This window comes from Vidua macroura, chromosome 2, assembly GCF_024509145.1.
Source record: "Vidua macroura isolate BioBank_ID:100142 chromosome 2, ASM2450914v1, whole genome shotgun sequence".
NCBI classification, from domain to species: domain Eukaryota; kingdom Metazoa; phylum Chordata; class Aves; order Passeriformes; family Viduidae; genus Vidua; species Vidua macroura.
In genome coordinates, this window is record NC_071572.1 from 49,446,696 (window position 1) to 49,460,969 (window position 14,274).

Below are 14,274 nucleotides of genomic sequence, written 5' to 3' on the forward strand. Positions count from 1 at the left end.
TTTCACTAAATTAATGTGAAATAATACCATTAGTAATGGAGCCAAAACCTCTCTGGACCTTGACTGCAGGTGTCCTGATGCTGCAAGGTAAGTCACCAACATGTTGGTAGTGGGAATAACTGAAAGGCAAGGAACAACCTCAGTACCAGATCCCACTCCTGGAAGTCACACCTTGAAAACCCAGCGTTCTGCTGCTCAGAGAGAGGCCTCTGTCAGACCCCGGTGTGAGGAATGTATTAGGAGCTGAAGATGGCAGGGTTGGCTGTAGCAGAACTGGTTCCCCAGCAAGGTAACTGGCCAGCTTCGAGAAGGCTGTTGTTGCACCAACTTCAAAAAGTCCTTCCTAAATGCAACACCACATTATACTGGTTATTAAGATGTTCAGCACAAGAAAACTGCTTAAAAGCAGTTGTCTCTTCCATGGGAGAGCAGTTCTTCCAGCAGTTTTTATACATTGAATCAATTACTGCAACCATCATTCAAATAATCCAACTATAATATAAACGTGACAAGCAAGCCTACAGTGCTTTTTGAGCAAATTCTGTATGTCTTCTTTTGCCTTCCAGATGTAAATACATAAAAATCATGGCACGAGACCACCACAGACTCACAAAGTTCACTAGATACTTGAACATGAGTGTCATACAGGTATCATTTTCCCCGAGTTCACATTTATTCCTTATTTTCAGAAAACAAAACTCAAGTGTTGGCTTGGTTGTCCAGCTTTGGGTAGGAGTTAATGTGTGCAGTGACTAATCTTACCTCTGAATCCAAGTGGTTAAAGGTTAAGATATTGAAGGCAGCAGCTCTCCTAATCCAGAACATCTGGGGTTGGATTTGTGAGGGGGAAGGCAGAGAGCATTGTACTGGTGACTTTCATCATACAGTGCTTTGAGAAACAGGAGCAGCACACTCCATTTGACCTTGATGGATGATGAGCTAAGATCTGCTTTGCTGGAGAACCCTCCTGGAATGAAGTGTTGCTTACAACCCCAAGCAGCCCACAAGGTGTGGCAATGCAGCAGTTTTGCACAAGACCAGTGTGCAGACTTGGAAATCATTGTAGTACAGAATGATTGTATGTTTCTACCCTCAAGTGCAATGTGCATAAGAGCAGGGAGCAGAACCAAGCACAGTCTGAAGTGATGAACAAGTCCTGTATTCAAAAAAGACTCAGAGTGATACAATGTCAGGCTTATCCTTGAGCCTGGCAGTTTGGACGGTCCCCTGGTTCCTACTGGTGGGCAGGTGCTAATACCACCAGGCTGTGAGTGAAATGAGGTGAGATCCTACCTACTTCTACTCCCTGTGTGACTTTCAGGAGGAGGCCATCCTTAAGTGTTTGAGGTAAACAGGTGGTTTTCAGTCACAAGCAGATCATCAGGTGCACAGAAGCTGTTTGTGACATCTACTGCTTCCTCTTTAAGTTTTAGTGTAATTTATATGGATCTATTCTGGGCTTCTCTAAACTTTGCAGAATTAGCCTTTTATCACCTCTCTGGTTTTTTTGGATCTAACTCTGTAGGCCTAACTCAAGGATTGTGGATTCTACCTACAAGAGAGCACTGCACTCAACAACTTCAGTTCATTCTGGTGCAGTGATTCCAGTTTAACTGCAACAACAGCATCTCTTTCAGGACTGCAGTTTGTACTGGTGGAGCTTATTCCCACTGTGCGTTCAGTCTGAACAATTAACATACAACCCCACCCAGTTGAGAGAAGTAAAGAAAGTGAGAGCTCTCTCATAAATACTGGCCTCAGAAGGAACTCATGTATGTTATGTAAAGGGCAACTCCTACATTGACAATTGGTACCTTTAAAGTGAGGATAGTGTTCAAAGTGTGAAACAGACACACGTGGCTGCATGGAGGAATCACCACATCATTGGCAATGTGATCTATGAGCCTGGTTCTGTGAACCTATTTCCCCTTCAGAGCTTTAAACAGTGGTTTTTGTGTTGAGGCTTTTTCCTGGGAAGACAAATGTGGGTTTAACAACATTGAGGGTTTCAAAAACAAAAAATCATGCGTCAATGAGAATTTAACTTCTGCAGATCGGCTTGCTGTAGCCCCTTTGACTTCCCTAGAGCCTCCTGATTACCTTCCTGGTGGTACTGTGTGGTGCTTGATTGCTGGCTGGGGTGAAACCATGACAGTATCTTAATCCAAAGCTGAGCTCAGTCACAAGGGCCTGTGACTTTGGCTAAAAAGACTTATGTCTTTCAGTCTGTGGTAAAAGATGAAGTTTCATGAAACAATGGAAGTAGCAGCTTGAAGAGAGGTGTGCTCATCCTCTCATTCTTCTCCCATTATCTCTCATGCTCATCCCGTTACATGATAATGCAATTCAACTAATTAATTTTAGTGACTTTCTGAATACAAGGGTAATTTTCTGCCACTCTTATTATTTGAATCCAAGCACTGTGTACTCTCGTCTCTACAGCAGGGTATTAGCTTGGCTCAAGCCAAATGAAACTGCGGAATTGCATTCCTGTGTTCCTGCTTGGCCACAAAACAGCAATAACCTCTGCAGGAGCACTTTTCATCCCACAGCTAGTTAAAAAAAAAAACAAAAAACATCCAAGCAAGCAGTGAACACTTGGAGATGATTACATTGCTGCAGCTGTGGTTTTTCAATGTGCAGGCACCTCAGTAGTTTCCAAAAAGCCAGTGTTCCTCTGGCTTTGGTCTCTTGGGATTAAAAGGAACTAAGTAGTTGCCAAAGTACTCTAAGTTGAGCCTGGAACAGGACTCAAGGACAGCACAGCTAGCAAAGCACCACTACTGCAAATATGACTGACAGCAAGAAGCTGCAGTCATATTTTAGAGACAGCTCTGTGACAAGCATGGATTTTTAACTCCAATGTTGATGCCCCAACAAGCTGTCATTACTTCTTTCATATTACGATTTCTATGCTTTTTTTAAAAAATTGAAAGGAATATACACAAGTTCTATGCAACTGGCCCAACTGAAGCCTCAAGTAGACTTCAAGATAGTAGACTGGTAGAACACTACAGTTATGCATGAGTCGACATCAAGGCAGGCAGTTTGGCTTTTATCTCTGCCACAAAACACATGAAACTGAAGAAGAGCCATCTGTATTGTGTTTACAGTGCAGCTGAAGGAAGAAAAGTGGTGAAAAAGCATCACCCTTGCCATCCTCCAGTACATTCACTGCCCCAGAATATCAGAGAATAGTTCATAGGTCCCAGCTGTACAAACCAAAGAACTACAGGAACATCAGTGTAAGGCACATGTTGAAGGAACTGGACACATCCAAACATTCATGTTGAGTGAATTAGTCCTTGTCACTTGTGTCCCACCTCTGCCGGTGGCCAGGTGCCATCTGCTGCCATGTGGCCATGCATGTGAAGAGTACCTGAGCCAAGAGCAAGCAGCTGCCTCCCCCTTCCCCCTCTGGCACTGCAGAGCTCAGCCAGAGGAGCCACTGCAGTCTCCCTTCAGGCAGCAGGAGGCCAGGGTTACACAGGTCAGAGATGCTGAAGTGCTCATGAATGTGCTACATAGGTAGTTAAGAAAACAAATGCAGAGTCTTTCACCTGGTACAGCAAAGCCTTCCCAACACATTTTTTTACAGTCAGCAGTGAAACATACAACCCTTTAAAACCATCATGGTAGCACTCCAAAATCCTTCAGAATATTTTGCCATAGAGGCAAGTTTTGTTCTTCAGTAGGCAGTCATACACCACAGGATGCTTTGCTTCCAACAGGCAAAGGGACTTCTTCATAAACTATTTTGAGATAAGGGGACTTCATAGGTAAAAACCAGTATTCCAAGTTGTAGAAGAGGTAAAACTGATGATTCAAGATAACATGATCAATTATTTTGAAAAGATCCACAAAAAACTCTCTGACACTCTGATGAGGTTTAAATGGATTGTAAAAGTCTCTTATAGCTGCTGCCAGTGTCTTGTTTCCTTGTGGTCCAAAAATAGATGTTTCATTCCCCAAATAAATAGGTTCTCCACTGAATAAAATTATGCTTGTGTAGTTTGTTTGTATCTTCTTAAATACAGCTCCTAAGTCAGCTAGCTTCTGGTACGTTCTCAGTATAAACTTGGAGCACTCATAAGAGTCAAACCACACTGTTGACTTTCTGTCAGGACTTGCTTGAACTGTCCAGGTCTCATAGTAAATGCCAGTCTCATTGTCATATTTTACCCATTGTGCCATTTCATTAAACATGGTTCCTGTAAGAGATGAAGTATTGCAGAGATGAGGTAACAAATGCAGGATTCACCTGCCTCCCCTGCAAATGTTTACCTACACTACCTCACCATACACAGACACAAGGCTTAGGTCGGAGGGGCAAGGGATAACCCACTGAATAAACTACATTTACAAGTAGGTTATTTAAACTGTAATTCCTTTTTCTGCTACTATACCAGAAAATCTGAACACCAGAGAACCATGACACTTCTCATTTTGCATTATCCATGCAGACAAATAGGGCAGAGGTAGTACAGTCTACAAGAGATGCTGACAAAATGCTCACCAGACCAACAGACATTTTTGCACTTCAAGTTTTAATTAAATTAAAAGATTCAGAGCAGAAATTTTCACGTCTCTTCACAAAAGAGACGCAGACTGAGACACCCTGCTGATTTAGCAGCTCCACAGCTGGCAAAGCTCAATTGAGCCAAATTATGGGTGGGATATAAGACCTAAGACTAAGATGGGATGCTTTCTGTCAGCTCTCTGAAGGGAGCAAGTTCAGCTCATGATGCTGCTCATCTGCACTTGCATCCACTCACCCTCTTTGACTAGAAATCTGACAGTTATTGTGAAATTCAGGCAACTGAAAACTCTCAGAAATGCTACCTCCTTGAAAGTTTCATGGAAATGGAAAGCAAGAGAGGCGAGGAGGACTGTAATGCCTCCACAAGGTGCCAGTGCAGCCTCACCTTTCTTGGGCATCAAATAATCCACAGAGAGGAAGCATGACAAGTTCCCCAGCTGTATGAAAAATTTTAACTTGGTCTTCATACAAAAGAATCCAACCATATCAGGCATCAAATACTTCAGTCATGAACTACAAACTCACAGGAAAGCAGCTCCACTTTACTTCCTTGTTTAAAGAACTGCCTAGAAGTTCTTAGCAGCACTGGATAGATTATGCAGAGACTGAGGCCAGCAAAGCTGCTAAGGATGGAAGTGGGCACACATAAAGCACCATGTCACAAGAGCTGTAAGCTGCTGATGTAGTGTCTTGCACACTACATCAACTTCAGAAACTAAGTGGTTTTGGTCACACAAAATTTAACTCTCCAATTCCTCAGTGAACTTTTTTTGTAAGTCATTCACTCTATTGCTAGAGCAATCAATCAGATTTATTTGAATGACCTGTTTATTTTAGTATTGCAATGATCAGTATACACCAGGCAACTCTTCTGGTCACCACCTATGTATTTTGAAGCGTAAGGCCTAGGTTTGTTCTACAACATAGGACAGAAACCTATTACTGGGGACATTTTCACAGTTTTTAGGACACATAATGAGGGGGACAGGAATAGAGATTAATATTTTTATATCTTTGAGACTGTTTCTAAATATGCCTTATTTGTTTGCTCAATAATGAACATGTTTTCAACAGTTTTTCTATCTCAGCAGTCATCTGCCACTTCACAATAGAAGATTTTGTTTTGGTGAAGCCATGTTAAAAGAGTTCATAATGACTCTGTTTAAGCTGTTTTGCTATTTTTACACTCAAGAGACTCAAGTGTTTTTGTACAGCAACACCAAATGACTCTCACTTAACAACTCTCCAGTGTGAATTGTTCAAATGGCAACAGCCTCATGCCACTTTCTGTATTCAAGACAGTGCTTGAAATTAGAATCATTGACTAATGCTGCAAATAACCTATGGAACATAAATTAAAATATAGTGTTTTACAAAAGACAAGGCTGACTCTATATTTTGTATTAACATTATCCAAAGCATCTAAAATCTACCTGATATTGTGGTCACAAGAACTAAAGTTCCATTTGCCTTCCAGTGTGCATCATCTATTCCTTCATAAAAGCAGGCAGCTCCCTGGTTACACCAGAATGGTGCCTCCATGCCAGGCCGCAAATGTGGAAATGTGCAGTTCCCAAGCTGGAAGAGCTCATACCACTCCATTGTGTAGTTTTTGCCTGTTAGAGAGCTCTTGAAACCCACAGCATCATGCATAATTTTCTGGAAAATAAAAAAACAAAATAACAAAACCACCAAAACTTTGATTTAATAACAACTTCAGCTTGACCTGTACAGAAGTTAAGATGCTCAGAAGCTGTTCTGTGACAGGGTGAGAAAAGGGGAGGGAGTTCCTACAACATATCTTGGATTCAGTAACACTGAAGCACAATACACCAGATTGCATGACACACATACTTTTATTCAAGGCATCATGCTGTCTCAGTGGTTGTCTATCCATCCATTGTAAATTCTGTCACTTGGGGGCAAATACTCAGTGGGAGCTCATCATCAAGACTCAAGCTGACTTTTGAATCTTTAACTTCATGGGGTTATCAGAGAAATAAAGAGCAGAACCAAGTTACCAAAACCAGATCTTGCTAATGAATGCCATAAAACTAATGATAGAAATACTTAATTTAAAAGCTGTATAGTAAAAACATAAATCCAAACTTAGTTAACAACTGAGATAACAATATTTGAATCTATTTCCATTTTTGACTCTTTGTGCTTGGTTTTGATTCACTAACATTTCTTTATTAATTAAGAATCATGCTTTGAAGATGAATTTTGCTACTGCTATAACTATAAATATTACTAAAGCTAGGACTTCATGTTTGCATGACTCCATGAATGGAGACTTCAATTCCATACTGATCATAACACTCAAGAAAGAAGTGTAAAAGCAACCAACTTCTCATGATCCACCGTTCTGACCAGCTGGCTGCCTCTCCTGATAGATACCAACGTCCAAGCAAATATGTCAGCTTTTAACAGGAGAAAAATTAATACACTAAGCAACTATTTTATCTGATGTAAGGGGACAAATAAAAGTATTTTCTTGATGTGGTGATAGCACAGAAGAAAAGACATCCAAGACATAATGGTGTGTGTATACAAAGCACTCATTATGCAGCTAGATGGGGAAACATGTTCAAACCCAGCAACAATGCTGTTTATGCTCTTGTCTTTAGCTGAACTGAATCCTGTACATTTTGTTTGAAACTTAGTGCTCTTTGAGTATCTTCCCTACAGATAGCCTAGCTCTAATTGTGTGGTCTAATAGTCTTCCATACAAGCATATCCCAACCTTACAGCTCCCATTCTTAACATCTGCTGTTAAATTCAGCTGAATTTGTCACTCTAACTTTGTTAAAAACATCACCTTACCAAATGTCCTAGTAGGTCCCCGTACTTGAATTCCCATACTGGAGCCTGTAATCGATACACTTCAATGACATCCTCTTCTTTCATAACTGGAATGGCAGAGCCAGTGGGACAGAAGGTGTAACGAGCTTGGCAGTAAGGATCGGTTTTTGGACGGTAATCAAAGCGCCTGTGTTGAGAAAGAGAAGCACATGGAATGACAAGCACAGCTTTGCAGCTGGAGTAACCGTCATGGCTTCCTGAGGGGGACAGCGTACGTGTCCAGCACGCCCAAAGACAGATTCTGTGACCCAGACACTGCAACAGTTGGAGTATTCAAGATCATAAGGCTGCTGGGGTGCACATATGCAGAATCAGGACTTTGGGACTTAAGGCTCACAAATGGAAGTCATGTTGTACTGATCTTGAAGGAGTGGAAATAGTGCAGATTACAATGGGTGACATTCTCACAACATCACTCACAAAGATGCTGAGCAAAGGATAGTTTCAGATCTGCCTCAAAAACATTCTCTTGGCAATTTATTTACCTGGGGATTGACCACTTTGTCCTTGCTGTTCTATAGTAAGAGGTTCCCAGATGCAGCTATTTTGACTCTACAATATTGCCAAGACCAGAAAAAAATTAATCCCTCTATGCTAATTTAGACAAAGAGGTCTAAGAACATAGCTGGGATCATTGTTTCTATTCCATTCCCATTAAACCTCAAAAATTGAAGACCCAATCCACTTCCTGTTATCACTATGTTCAAACAACAAAGAATGTTTTTGACAAGTGTATGGGGGGGGTTGTGGCCAGGTTTTGGTAACAGGGTGGCTACAGGGGTGGTTTCTGTGAGAAGCTGCCAGAAGGTTGCCCCATGTCAGGCAAAGCCCATGCCAGCCAGCTCCAGGATGGACCCTGCACTGGGCAGGGCTGAGACAATCAGGAATGACATCAACACCTTTGTGATAACAGATTTAAGAAGTTAAAAAAAGTTACTGCACCAATGTAATTGTGGCCAGAGAAGAACAGAGTTAGAATATGTGAGAGGCACAGTCCTGCAGACACCAGAGTCAGTGAAGAAGAAGGAGCAGGAGCTGCTCCAAGAGCTGGAGCTGAGATTCCCCTGCAGCCTGTGGAACAAACCCACTTAAAGAACGCTTTGACCCCACAGAGCAGGCTGCAGACCTATGGAGGGAAGAGCCTGTGCTGGAACAGGCTTCCTGGTAGGACTTGTGACCCTCTGGGGGACCCATGTTGGAGCAGACTGTGCCTGAAGGACTGCATGGAAGAGTGACCCATGCTGGAGCAGTTAATGAAGATCTGTTGCCTGTGGATGGACTCAGGTTGGAGAAGTTCATGGAAAACTGTCTCTTGTGGAAGGCACCCCAAGCTGGAGCAGAGGAAGGACTCCTCTCCCTGAGCAGCGGCAGAAACAGCATCTGATGAAAAGAGCCTGACCCCCATTCCTCATCTCCCTGCACCACTAGGGGAAGGAGACAGAACCTGGGAAGGAGAGAGGGGTGGGCCAAAGGTGTTTTTAAGATTTATTCTACTTCTTATTATTCTGCTCTGATTTTGTTAGCAATACATTCAATTAATATCCCAAAGCTGAGTCTGTTTTGCCTTGTGATGGTATTTGGTAAGTGATCTCTCCCTGTCCTTATCTCAACTCATGAACCCTCAAAATACCTCGCTGTATTTTCCTTCTCCTGTCCACTTGTGGAGGGGAGTGATGGAGTTATTTGGTGGGCACTTGGCATCCAACCAGGATCAACCCACCGCAACAAGCTTTCCTGTTCCAAGTTCCTTTAGAGTCACTCCTGTATTTCACTTAAAACAAGGCTCCTATATTCCTGTTACCATGACAAATTGGCATAGACAGCTTGTCCAGATCTTGTCTGGTTAGCCTGAGAGTCTAACACACTCAGTTGCCCAGGGCTAGTGACACAAATACCCCAGCCATGAGATGACTCAAGGACACAGGACTTCCTGAGCAATACTAAAGCCAGCAGCTCAGCTGAGGCATCGCTGATTTTCCCTGTGGACTTCTTCCCAAGGCTTGCTGGGAACTCCAGTCTGCCTTTATTTTGTCTGGGGGAAGGGGCGGGGGAGGAGGAAGGGGAAAGAAAAGAAAAAGAAGGGAAAAAGAATCCCCTAACGAGTCTGTCTGGAAAAAAAAACACACAGAAACCAAAACTTAGGCCAACCACACATTCAAGTCCTATTTCTAGCTTGCACATCTTGCATTTTCAATTACCCCTTGCACTGCACCTTGCATGTGACAAGAAGGTAATAAGCACATTAAGAAACATTGAACCCCCCACATTTCTGAGCATCTCACACCAACAGGATTGTTCTCCAAATTTGACCATCCCAAGACCCAGTCTTGTAACTCCTGAACCTGCTGGAAAATCCCAAGAATTCATGACTGCAAGATCAGCTCCTTCAGGCATCATCTGACGCAAATTTAACTGCTGGGAATTATGCAATAGGCTCTCAAAATTTCAGGTGTGTATTATTAAGCTGCAGTTAAACATTGATAATTACTCCCTTTACAAACAGCAAACCCGCACAAAATACACAATCAAGCGTAGTGCTTCTTCTGAAGGGGCTCATTTCCTCGGCACAGCCAAATCTATCGCTATTTTCTGGCCACAACGTGCAGTCTCCTTGCTGTCCCCGACACCACCAGGAATTCTGGAGCTGAGGCAGCTCTGGAGCAGCGAACGGGATTTTGTACCGTTTCATTTGTCACGAAGCATGACGTTAAGTGAAATTTACAAGGCAAAAAAAACGTACCCCGATTTCCTCACCACCACCTTTTCTGCGGGCATTAAGGAACGTGTTTAAATGCGGGCAGTCATTCCCAGGGAACCAATCTCTCCCGCTGCTGAGACCAAACGCAGCTCACGGCCTGGCATGGCACTACGGCTCCCTTGGCGAGCCAAACACGCCAAATACCTTGCCAATGATCAACACCCCGAGACTAAAAAGGGGAAGCTTCCCACGGCCTCTTTAGTCTAATGCACAGAGAAGCAGAAGCAGCGCAGCGCTGGCAGGCCCGCCGAGGCCCTCCGGCGGCACTCACCTGTAGGGCACCGGCCACCGCCGCGAGCGGAGCTCCCCCGAGACGCGCGGCCCCCACGGCCCCAGGAGCAGCAGCACCGGCAGCAGCAGCCGGGAGCAGCCAGCGGCGCCCATGGCGGAGCCGGGCCCGGAGCTGTGGGGGAAGCGGCGGGCCCGGAGGAGGCCGGGCGGGAAGGGGCCGCCCCCGCGCCCGCCCACGAGGCCGGGGAGGCCGGCGGCGCCCGCCGAGCCCGGGCTGCAGGCAGGGGCCTGACCGAGCGGGGCTGCTTTTCCTCCTCCTCCTCCTCCCGACGGAAACCCGCCGTGTGCCGAATCATCCCTGAGAAAGTCACCCGGCCGAACTGCGACTGAGTTTTCTGGAGGTCCGAGTCACACACGTCGTTATCGTTTAGCTGGAGCGGGGGTTGTCTGTCGTTTAACGCGTTGCTCTGGAGATGCGTCAGGACTGGTGAGGGTCTGGAGCACAAGTCCTGCGAGGATCAGCTGAGGGAACTGGGCGCATTTAGCCTAGGAAAAAGGAGGCTCATGGGGAGCCACATCACTTTCTACAGCTCCCTGAAAGGAAGTTGTAGGTCGGGGTCAGTCTCTTGTCCCCAGTAACCAGTGACAAAATGAGAGGACTTAGTTTTAAGCAACACCAGGGGAGATTTAGGTTTGACATCAGGAAGAATTTCGTGACAGTAGTGGTGATTAGATATTGGAATGGACTGCCCAGGGCGGTGGTGGAGTTACTGTCCCTGAAGGTATTTAAGAAGAGACTGGATGCAGCACTGAGGAGGCACTGAGTGCCATGGTGTAGTTGACGTGGGATGTTCAATCATAGGTTGGACTCTGTGATCTCAGAGTCTTTTCCAACCTAATTGGTCCTGTGATTCTGTAAAAAGCACATTAAGTGCCCATCCTCACACCCAGAACCTACTGAGGGGGTGACCTCTGGGCCCCGGGATGATGACGAGGCCTCCCCAAATGGCAGAGAGGCTTTTGCACTGATAAACCCTGTAACCCTGAGCCTCTTCAGACTGCCCAGAAGTCTTGTCTGAAACTTTTCAGGGCTTCAAGCTAAGTGTGTGTATCTGTCACCCATTTCAGAGCGCTTTTTCAAATCGTAACACTTTACATTACAGGAATCATACAGAAGTTTATTCTCTCATCTTTATGGTAATGGTGAGAACTATCTTGCAGATGAACTAAGAGAAACTGTGAAGAGAGGTTTGCCAGCAGCATCACTGCAAAAAACACAGCTTTTTCCAGTTCTGCAGAGTTCAAAACTGGCTACGCTGGCATCAGAGTCCAGAAGGCTAAATTCAGTAGTTGGCATCCAGAGTGAAGACACTGGTGTATGCTGCTCACTGGGTAAATAATAACTGTGCTGTGGACTTTTGACTGTCGGGAGCCAGAAAAGTATCCCCGCTCATTTCATGTGAGCCCCTAAAGAACAATCAGTTCTCTAGTCAGCACTATGCTAGGCTATATATTCAAACAAAATTGCAGGTGGAAAACCCTGCATCCTTCATAAAAATGCAGGATAGGCTGCTGAATATCACTTTCAGTAATGCTGGGGGTACTAAAGATGTTCAGAAAACCTTAAAACTTTTAATTTCAGCAACATTTCCTTATCTCACTTCTCTGTTGTCTGATTCTATAGTGTTTATTTTTAAAATCCATGCCATTCAACACTATACATTAATTAAATGCATGCTTACATAACAAATACATACTTATATTTCCAAATCTCTTTTTAATCTCATGCATGTTAATTTTGTCTGATTTATAAAATCTCTGGGTTTATTTGTTAGAAAAGAAAGTGTGCCAGTAATCATGCATGTTTCATAGCTTGAGTGTAGTACAATATACCAGCTCTTTAATCTGTTCAAAAAGATATTTGCTTGGAATATAGCCATAATTCCTACTGTTAGAGATTTAGATGTGTAACTCTGGAAGTGCTTTATGAAATGAAGGAAGGCTAATTTATCCCTTCTTTGAAACCAGGATGCAAGGAAGTGAAATGGCATAATGAAGGTGCCATAACTGCTTGCTAGCCAAACTTGAAATGCAATATGAACAGATCCTTAGTCCTGACTCAGCATATGTTTGCGGTGTAGATTATTAAATCTCCACTATGTAGATGCTGAAGGGGTTGAATGTTTTTTTTTTAATTTTAATAGCATTTTTATATCTTACTTCATCACATCCTGCAAGAAACTTTGGCAGCAAGGTACCTTTTTTTTTCATGCAACCTAAGTTATGTTGTGAACATAGGAAATAAACCACTAATGCATTTATGAATAAATATACTTGAGCTAAAAAACCATTGTCTAGTTTATTATGCAGAAGCATGTCAAATTCCCAATTATAAACCCACAGAGCTGATCTGCATTTTTGTCCAGTAACAGGCTTTGAGTAAATACTGAAACTGGCTACAAAGATGAAATTCTAGACCTGACAGGATTCCTAAATTTTTCTCATTTCCCAGAGTACTTTCTTTTTTGATTAGTGAAAACTGAACATTTTCCTGAAACAACAAAGACTCTTGATAATTTCCCATTATAAATCAGTATCTTCTCCATCTTTACCCTTGACATGAACAGGATGGAATTGACTGAGAGAAAAGGGAAAACAAATCCTGCTGCTTCAGTCAGCAGTTGTGGGTTTGAACAGATAGTTTGGCTTTGAACCTGTACTTGAGTCATCACACTGTAAGTCACAGCAGAGAGGCTGTTGCACCTGAAGTAACAGCCCCTGTCTCACAAAAATGGACTGCTCTGGATGGTGCTTACACCACAACTGCACATCTCCCAGCCTATGCATACATTGGCAATGTGCCATTCAGCAGGAAAGTCACAGTTATATATGTGGATCACAGCAGATAAAGCTACACATCTGGCAGCTTTACTGATCACAGGGTTTTTTCCCCCACTCACACTGGCATATGTTAGCTACTGAGTCAACCAGACGCATACTGAGAAATACAAATATTACCTGAAGTCATGCTGAAACTGCTCTGAAAGACAGGCGTTCATCAGTCAGAGGCACAATCTCTGCCTTTGAGGGGTAAGAAAGGAATTTTGAGAAAAAGATCCAGAAACAGGGCTCCTGTGCACCTACACTTTACTACATAGCCTGAGATGCCACCTGAGCTGTGAGCTGGGCTGGGAGAAAGCCATGTCTTTTTCTACAGGAGTGAGGAATGACTGGGCTTTGTAAGATACTGCTAAGAGTTCCCCTCAGGATCTCCTTGACCCTGGCAGCTAGGATGAGAACTGTGCTCAGGACAGATGTGCAGTTCCGTAAAATTTGGGATTACAAGGCAGCTCCTCCTTTGTCTGCCAGCTTAGGGGACAGGTGATGGAAATTATTTATTTCCAAGCTGGAATTCTAGGGTGGGGGGGGAGGGTCTGCTGAAGCCTGAGAGATAGGATGAGGGTTGGGATAAGGATGCAGAGGAAGTTCATAATGAGTTTTAAACTGAGATGAACCCTCTGGGATTTGCTGCAGGGTAGGGATAAGTGAATTGACGAGTCAGCTGAGTGCCTGTGAAATACAAAGAGCTGTCCAAGTCAAATTTAAGTTAACAGCTGTTGTCAGGCAACTAAGGCACCTCAAAGCAGGATTTCCACCAGAAAAAACATATTTCTTAAATCCTGGGCAGCAGGAAAAAGGCTGGGGTCTAGGGCAGAGCTGTAATTCAACCCCTTGAAGTCTGGAGGGGACGGTACCTGCTCTCTTCCCTTCAGGATGTGGAGCTGGTTGCTCAAGGTCTGATAAAAACTTGTGAGGAAATCCAGAAACTGCTTCTGCTCTGTTGAGACACCTCAGAAGGTGCTCCCTGCTCCTTTCCTGG

The 14,274-nt window shown here is 43.7% G+C and overlaps 1 protein-coding gene across 2 annotated transcripts; it reads right to left on the reverse strand.

Annotated features, from left to right (window-relative positions):
- Positions 1-3,034: 3,034 nt before the first annotated feature.
- CLN5 (CLN5 intracellular trafficking protein) lies at positions 3,035-12,118 on the reverse strand. 2 transcript variants are annotated; one of them, XM_053972075.1, is made up of 4 exons: positions 10,435-12,118; positions 7,367-7,532; positions 5,974-6,199; positions 3,035-4,211 (listed from the first exon to the last, which is right to left on the reverse strand). In XM_053972075.1, the coding sequence occupies exons 1-4, from the start codon at positions 10,545-10,547 to the stop codon at positions 3,700-3,702; spliced, it is 1,017 nt and encodes a 338-aa protein (XP_053828050.1). In that variant the 5' UTR covers positions 10,548-12,118; the 3' UTR covers positions 3,035-3,699. The 2 variants fall into 2 exon arrangements, with proteins under 2 accessions (XP_053828050.1, XP_053828051.1); XM_053972076.1 differs by lacking the exon at positions 10,435-12,118 and adding an exon at positions 10,308-10,417.
- Positions 12,119-14,274: the final 2,156 nt, after the last annotated feature.

Bases quoted from the DNA above. Each gene is read 5' to 3' on its own strand.
- CLN5 (XM_053972075.1), bottom strand. From the start codon at position 10,547: ATGGGCGCCGCTGGCTGCTCCCGGCTGCTGCTGCCGGTGCTGCTGCTC. The intron at 7,533-10,434 runs GTGAGTGCCGCC...TTCTCAACACAG, and splicing joins CGGTGGCCGGTGCCCTACAG to GCGCTTTGATTACCGTCCAA. The intron at 4,212-5,973 runs GTAGATTTTAGA...CATCTCTTACAG, and splicing joins TCTTGTGACCACAATATCAG to GAACCATGTTTAATGAAATG.